The sequence below is a fragment of the Aquarana catesbeiana genome, linkage group LG01, assembly GCF_042186555.1.
Source record: "Aquarana catesbeiana isolate 2022-GZ linkage group LG01, ASM4218655v1, whole genome shotgun sequence".
Taxonomy (NCBI): domain Eukaryota; kingdom Metazoa; phylum Chordata; class Amphibia; order Anura; family Ranidae; genus Aquarana; species Aquarana catesbeiana.
This window is the reverse complement of record NC_133324.1, coordinates 927219939-927228924: the sequence shown is the minus strand read 5'-3', so window position 1 is coordinate 927228924 and position 8986 is coordinate 927219939. Positions and strand designations below refer to the sequence as shown.

Below are 8986 nucleotides of genomic sequence, written 5' to 3'. Positions count from 1 at the left end.
CAGCTCAGTTTCAGGATCTTGACAATATTCTTATATCCTAGGTCATCTTTATGTAGAGCAACAATTCTTTTTTTCAGATCCTCCAAGAGTTCTTTGCCATGGATTTGCCATGTTGAACTTCCATTGACCAGTATGAGAGAGTGAGAGCGATAACACCAAATTTAACAAACCTGCTCCCCATTCACACCTGAGACCTTGTAACACTAACAAGTCACATGACACTGGGGAGGGAAAATGGCTAATTGGGCCCAATTTGGACATTTTCAATTGGGGGTGTACTCACTTTTGTTGCCAGCGGTTTAGACATTAATGGCTGTGTGTTGAGTTACTTTGAGGGGACAGCGAATTAACATTGTTTTACAAGCTGTACACTCATTATTTACATTGTAGCAAAGTGTAATTTCTTCAGTGTTGTCACATGAAAACATATAATAAAATATTTACAAAAATGTGGAGGGTGTACTCACTTTTGTGAGATACTGTATATATATATATATATATATATATATATATATATATATATATATATATATATATATATATATATATATATACACATATATATATATACACACACATATATATATATATATATATATATATATATATATATATATATATATAATTTTTTTATGAAATGACATCCAACCTGGTGCAGGATTGAACAACCTGAAGTCAACTGACCTAAGGGAGAAATGTAGCATTATCAGGAAGGGCGAAAAATCAAGGATAGCAGAGAACTGAGCATGTAGGAATGATCGACCGTATTCAAACATACGAATAGATGAAGTGAGACGTGGATGCAGTGTGCATGAATTGTGTCATGTTAAGCCGAGGATTCAAATCGTTGTGCCGCCGACATGACTAGATTTGGATCAGGCTGTGAGGTGAGTAAATGGCAAGGTTTTAAATTGTTAAGCCGCCAACGCAACTAGATTCGAACTGGCCTGCGGAGTGTATGAATGGACCCAGGTTTTGGTATTCCGGCATGGGGCTCTTTAGTTTGGAGATTCCACAGGTGAAGTGAAGGTCCCAAAGGGGATAACTGCTCAACTGTGTGTTGTCCCTCCTTGAGCCTGGCCCTAACAAACCCTGAGAAAGAAAGAACTGACGGTATTGGTAATTGTAGAAATGGTTATTTATTACTGAATGTTAATGTAAATAATGGCCTTGATATGAAAATGAATAATTTCTTGGTAAATGAGTGTGATAAACAGATGTGGAGCTCTGGGTATTTGTTGGTCAAGGGTAACGGCAAAGGCGTTGGTAAACCTAAGAGACCAACTGTGATGATGAAACCGGGTACCAGTGAAGGACCAAGTGGTTCCTCATCAGGCATAGTGTCAGGAACAGGTTCCCTACAGAACCCAGAAAGTGAGTTGAAAGGCAAGGGGACACCAGGAATGACATGGGAGCTCAGGAACCCCAAGGACAGAGGGAGTAGGCTGAGGATACAAAAATGTAGGACCCTATTCAGGTTCAGGCTAGGACGTGCCTGGAAACGCACCCTAAAAAAATATTGGGCCTACGCAGCTGAGAGCTGGTGCAGAGGTGCCTCAATCATGAATCTGGGCTGATGTGTTCTGCTCCCTACTGGGTAAAAACAAGGGGGAGGATATGTGATAGGATGAGATGCTGTCACTGTGAATTTTGTGATTTAAAAGAGAGAGTGTGCACATTGTGCAGGACTACAGAGTGTAGCTGTGGAGTGGAGAAAACTGCTTTTGCAGCTTTCTCCAGGTTTTGTTATACCTGGATGGGGCTCTGTAGTTTGGGAGATTCCATAGTGTCTTGGGTGGGACGGAATCTCCAACCCTGTGTCCAGGTTTTGTGGAGGACCAGCAGGGTGTGCTCAGGTGAGCACACCCCTTATAATGAAGGTATGGGAATACCTCATGGCTCCCAGTTCTAGACATCTCCACCCAAGAGAGACAGGAGGTCTCCAGGAGTCAGAGGCTGCAGGTGGCAGCCAGAGCGTGTGTGTGTCTGCAAGAGGCAGTAAACGGCCTGAGGACTACGGCCAGAGTGGAGCTGTGGGCGCTAGAGTAAAGCCGTCCACATTGAAGAATCCTGTGGTCTGTCTGACCAGCATAAAGAGCAGAGGTACTGCTAAAGAGAGCCAGGTGGGCTAGCATTTTTGTGAATTTACTGGAGAAGAACTTCTGCGAGGGGAAAGCTTTGTTACTGACTTTTTAGTGGCCTTTTAATAAAAATGGGCTACCAGGCCCTTAAAATATAGTTCCTGACTACAGTGAATCACTAGAAAATGCATCTACCACTAGAGCTAATGGTCCCCCATGTCAAAATATAAATATGTATATATATATATATATATAAAGTGCACCCCTCACATTTTTGTAAATATTTTATATTTTATATTTTTTCATGTGACAATGCTGAAGAAATATTACACTTTGCTACAATGTAAAGTAGTGAGTGTACAGCTTGTATAACAGTGTAAATTTGCTGTCCCCTCAAAATAACTCAACACATAGCAATTAATGTCTAAACCGCTGGCAACAAAAGTGAGTACACACCTAAGTGAAAATGTCCAAATTGGGGCCAAAGTGTCATTATTTTGTGTGGCCACCATTATTTTCCAGCACTGCCTTAACCCTCTTAGGCATGGAGTTCACCAGAGCTTCACAGGTTGCCACTGGAGTCCTTTTCCACTCCTCCATGATGAAATCATGGAGCTGGTGGATGTTAGAGACCTTGCGCTCCTCCACCTTCCCTTTTGAGGATGCCTCACAGATGCTCAACAGAGTTTAGGTCTGGACACATGCTTGGCCACTCCATCACCTTTACCCTCAGCTTCTTTAGCAAGGCAGTGATCCTCTTGGAGGTATCTTTGGGGTCGTTATCATGTTGGAATACTGCCCTGCAGCCCAGTCTCCGAAGGGAGGGGATCTTGCTCTGCTTCGGTATGTCACAGTATATGTTGGCATTCATGGTTCCCTCAATGAACTGTAGCTCCCTAGTGCCGGCAGCACTCATGCAGCCCCAGACCATGACACTTCTACCACCATGCTTGATTGTAGGCAAGACACACTTGTCTTTGTACTCTTCACCTGGTTGCCGCCACACACGCTTGACACCATCTGAACCAAATTTGTTTATCTTGGTCTCATTAGACCACAGAACATGGTTCCAGTAATCCATGTCCTTAGTCTGCTTGTCTTCAGCAAACTGTTTGCGGGCTTTCTTCTGCCTCATCTTTAGAAGAGGCTTCCTTCTGGGATGACAGCCATGCAGACCAATTTAATGCAGTGTTCTGCGTATGGTCTGAGCACTCACAGGCTGACCCCCCCACCCCTTCAACCTCTGCAGCAATGCTGGCAGCACTCATACATCTATTTCCCAAAGACAACCTCTGGATATAACGCTGAGCATGTGCATTCAACTTCTTTGGTCGAGCGTGGCGAGGCATATTCTGAGTGGAACCTGTCCTGTTAAACTGCTGTATGGTCTTGGCCACTGTGCTGCAGCTCAGTTTCAGGGTCTTGGCAATATGAGTATGAGAGAGTGAGGGCGATAGTGCGAAATTTAACACACCTGCTCCCCATTCACACCTGAGACCTTGTAACACTAACAAGTCACATGACAATGGGGAGGGAAAATGGCTAATTGGGTCCAATGTGGATATTTTCACTTAGGGGTGTACTCACTTTTGTTGCCAGCGGTTTAGACATTAATGGCTGTGTGTTGAGTTATTTTGAGGGGACAGCAAATTTACACTGTTATACAAGCTGTACACTCACTACTTTACATTGTAGCAAAGTGTCATTTCTTCAGTGTTGTCACATGAAAAGGTAGAATAAAATATTTACAAAAATGTGAGGGGTGTACTCACTTTTGTGAGATACAGTATATCTATCTATTAGACTTGATGGGGTACTTGGTCTTTATACTGCCATCAGTCCTCTGGTTCCTTGTTTCAATTTACTGCTTTATAAATATCTCCTTTAAGTTTGATGAATGAGCATATATAATAAAATACAATGTTTTCTCTTTCTTTTCTTAATTTGTTTTCTAGGTTCCAGTGTCAAGGTGCTCTAAAGAATGTCCTTTGGGTTCCAGAAGAATGATGAAGAGGGGGATTCATCGTTGTTGCTTTGAGTGTGTTCAGTGTCCAGAGGGGGAAATATCCAATGAGACAGGTGAAAAAAATGAAAATTTTCATAGTTATGTAGCGTTCACCTACATAGATACAAAATAATGGAATGTGGTGCAATACTATGGACTTTGTGTTGTAAAGCTAACTGTGTGTGAGTGTATATATATATACACACACACACACACACACACTATAAGGAAGGGACACGATCTCCAATGCAAAAAGTTTTACTGAAATGTCTTCCTCCAATACATGTGAAAAAGCTACTGTACAGTTTCAAGCATACCATGCTCTTCATCAAGCTCTGTGTAACTATCTAGAACAAATATCCTACCTATATACCCAAATCACAAGGTGTGGCCACACAGGTGTATCCCACATCGCCCTTCCTATCCAAATTAACCCTCTCAGTTCACTATATACACACACAGGTCTATCCAACTATCTAAAGCCATTCATCAAAGAACATACAAATTTTACCGCTCATATTCCGCCCATAATTTTACTTATCAACTACACTAATTATACATATTTACATAATATCCTAATTCATCACATCTTTGTTATTTCTTAATTATTTTTTCCTGTGTAATCTTCTTCAAGTATAGGCAGTATCTTTCTTAAGCCTCGTAAACACGATTGGATTTTCTGCTGGGAATTGTGTGATGACAGACTGTTGGCGGAAAATCCGATCATTTGTACGCTCCATCGGACAATTATTGTTGGATTTTCGCAAATGGAGGGCAGGCTTATAAATTTTCCTTGGACAGATGTCTGTTGTCAGATTTTCCGATCGTGTGTACACAAGTCCATCAGACAAAAGTCCAAAGTACAAACATGCATGCTCGGAAGCAAGGACAAGCCAGAAGCGGTCGGTCTTGTAAACTAGCTTTCATAATGGGGAATTAACATTCGTGATGTGGCAAATTATGATATCTCGAAATGCAGCGCAAAATTCTCTTCTTCTTTAATGGGATAATAATGAAGCTACTTTGCTGGTGATACTGATGGAGTTCTGCCAAACGTATTTTAAAAGGCTTTTATTTTCTAGTAATATCAAGAATGATATTATTATGCTTGGTTTTTTGTTTTTTGTTTTTTTGGGGGCAAGTTACCACAACACCATTATCCAGTAGTTTTTAAGATCAAAGATACAACTGTGTTGGTGTCACTTGTTAATTTTACAATGTATTTTTTTGAAATATAACTGCCAAATCCCAAACTGTCATTTAAAGTAAAACACATAGCCAAGTATTATTCTCCACAATTTTTTTATTGTGCGTTAAAAAAAGAAAACAAGGGGGGCGTGGCCTGCCAGCGAGCTTGATGGCAGCTTAGACTCAGAGCTCCGTATCCTGAGGAGTGCTCCGGAGCGACGACGGCCCGCATCCACGGACAATACACTGCCATCCATCTTTCTACAGCACATCACCTCAGGTCAGTGCTGCCCAAAATGGCAACTGCGCGGCCGCAGCTGCAGCGTGGACATCATACACGGATCTCCCTGATGAATTGCAGCGAGATCAGGAGCCACAATTGCTGCCCCTGTCCCCTGATCACTCGGCCAGCGGAAGCCCACACTCGGGGAGCCCAGCAAAAGCTGGATGACTTCTCATCCCCAGCACAGAGTGAGGCCTACCAGATTAACCCCCTCCAGTCAAACCAGGCCCTGCAATCCTCGGTGGCTGCTTTTCCTACATCAGGACAACCAGTACTGGACACCACCTTAAAAGGACATGCTCCTTACACTACAGACATCATTGATGTCAGATCTGTCATCCCTGCTTAACAAATTCTCAGCTGACATTAACAACCTGGGTAACAGGGTTTCATATATAGAAAACAAAATGGAAGAAAGTACCACAACTGTGAACGATCTGATGCCTACGATGACGTGAAAGAGGAGCAGTCATAGATCAAAGCTAAATTAGTGGATTTAGAAGACCACTCTTGCCGCAACAACGTCAAAATTTGCGGTATACCTGAATCAGTTCCGCCTGCTGAACTCCCTAAATTTGCGAATGACCTCATGCAAGCTATCCTTCCCAGCGCCACTCCACTTGAAATCTCAGTTGACCGCATACATAGAATCTCCAAACCGCCTCATCTAGCTGTATCAGTACCTAGAGATGTGCTAATGAGAGTACATTTTTTCAGAGCTAAGGAAATGTTCCTGGCGGCCGCCAGATCAGCTGGAACACCTTACAACAGCGCAGACAACTTAGTCCCGTCACAAAAGCCATAAACATAACCATAAAATACAATACAAATGGCGTTACCCAGCTACCCTCCTGATCACAAAACATGGTGCTGATCACACTGTATCCCCCCTCACAGGAGGACTGAAACTCTTATACACCTGGGGCATTATTATTGATCAGCCGCAAGACTCCAGTCTTCTTTTGCCGCAACGTAAATCTCCATACAACCACCACAGCCAACCTAAGAACTAGGAATGATATGCACGGCATTAAATTCCGTGGATGGGCCTCTCATATATATACTTTTCTCTCCCAGGTTACTGAAGTGTTGAATTACTGAATTACCAAATTATTTTATCTCATTGATATGTTCAACAATTGTTGATACTGACTTTTCTCCCCTCATTGCGGATTCGATATCCCCAGGCTATTCGATCCGCCACCGGTTATTTTAGGTTAACACACCTTCGTTACTTTCCAGATCGTTTCAGTCGACTCTGCTTTTTATTTTTTCTTTCTCCCCTTTTGCCCTTTCCTTTTGTTGTATCTATACGCAGCTCAGCTACTCAGCATCAAAGTGAAGTTCCACGGACACCCCTCATCCAGATCCACTTCATCATAGCAGGAGATCTGGAAATACCAATCGGAACTCCTCCGCTGGTACCTACTAACTGTAAGTCCCTGCACTCTTCACACTGACCATTTCCACAAAACATGCCACTCCACATCCTTTCAATCAACGCAAATGGACTTAACCATCCTGCCAAGCGCCATTCCCTATGGAAAACTGCCCACAACACAAATGCCCTGTACACAAAATAGGATTTTCCGATGGAAAATGTGTGATAGGACCTTGTTGTCAGAAATTCCGACTGTGTGTGGGCTCCATCACAAATTTTCCATAGGAATTTCCGACACACAAAGTTTGAGAGCTTGCTATAAAATTATCCGACAACAAAATCTGATCGTGTGTACACAAATCCGACACACAAAGTGCCATGCATGCTCAGAATAAATTAAGAGATGAAAGCTATTGGCTACTGCCCCTTTTATTTTCCCGACGTACGTATTTTACGTCACCGCGTTCAGAACAATCGGATTTTCCGACAACTTTGTGCGACCGTGTGTATGCAAGACAAGTTTGAACCAACATCCGTCGGAAAAAAATCCATGTATTTTGTTGTTGGAATGTCTGATCAATGTCCGACCGTGTGTACAGGGCATAATGCTCTGTACACACGATAGGATTTTCCGATGGAAAATGTGTGATAGGACCTTGTTGTCGGAAATTACGACCGTGTGGGGCTCCATCACACATTTTCCATAGGAATTTCCGACACACAAAGTTTGACAGCTTGCTATAAAATTTTCCAACAACAAAATCCGTTGTCGGAAATTCCGATTGTGTGTACACAAATCCGACACACAAAGTGCCATGCATGCTCAGAATAAATTAAGAGACGAAAGCTATTGGCTACTGCCACGTTTATAGTCCCGACGTACGTGTTTTACGTCACCAAGTTCAGAATGATCGGATTTTCCGACAACTTTGTGTGACTGTGTGTATGCAAGACAAGTTTGAGCCAACATCAGTCGGAAAAAATCCATGGATTTTGTTGTCGGAATGTCCGATCAATGTCCGACCGTGTGTACAGGGCATAACTGTGACTTTCTATGTGTCCAGAAGACACACTTCTCCTCATCCGTGACCCCACAATGTTCTAACAATCGCTTCCCACACATCTTCCAGGCTTCCTTTTCTTCCAAAAAAAGAGGAGTCCTCATTGCAGTCAAACACTCAGTGAACTTCCAATCCCATCAGGGGACTCTAGACCCGAATGGTCGATATATCATTCTACAATGCACTATTAACACGGTCGCCTACACCCTGATAAATCTATATGCACCCAATGTCCCCAAAATGCACTTTTTAAGGCGCCTCATGAAATCCATCAAACCTATCCAAAGAGGCCATGTGATTATGTGCGGTGACTTTAATTTGGTACCTGATATTCACATGGATTCATCCACACCGTCCAAGAGAAGGGAATCCCCTCTGAAGAAATTTCTATTCGAACAGGACTTGTTTGACATCTGGAGATGTCATCATGGATCTGAAAAAGACTACACATATCTCTCTCCATTACACAAAACCTATTGATCTTTTTCTTCTTCTTCAGAATGCCACTTCCTCGACTATCCATACCATATTGTGGTCGGACTATGCACCCATCAGCATATCAATTGCAGACTCCTCACCACAATCTAAAACCAATCTTTGGCGCGCCAACAATTTCCTACTGTAACAGCCAACATATTCTGCAGAGATCGCCACTTTACTCTCTGAATTTTTTAAGAACAACGTGGGTTCGGTACGCGACCACAGCACGGTATGGAATACACATAAAGTATTTATAAGGGGTGTATTAATGCAAATGAACTCTCGTATGAAAAAAACTAAGACGCAGCGACTGGACTATCTCACGACTACCATAGCAGACCTGGAAAAAAACAACAAATCACACCCACAGGCCATACATTCAGCGAAGCTTCTATACCTGAGACAGGAGCTTAGAACCCTCCTCTTACACTCTTTTGAAAAAACACAGCACAAATTCAAAGCTGTGGCTTACTCCACCTCAAATAAGGCGGGGAAAGCTCTAGCCAG

General features: G+C 42.6%; 1 protein-coding gene across 1 annotated transcript in view; it reads left to right on the top strand.

The window, feature by feature from the left end:
• Positions 1 to 1181: 1181 nt before the first annotated feature.
• The window catches only part of LOC141128109 (vomeronasal type-2 receptor 26-like), a 29302-nt gene continuing 21497 nt past the window's right edge, over positions 1182 to 8986 (top strand). The window contains exon 1 of the mRNA XM_073615197.1: positions 1182 to 1374. Coding sequence (XP_073471298.1) covers positions 1182 to 1374 — 193 coding nt within the window. The remainder of the gene's footprint in view (positions 1375 to 8986) is intronic.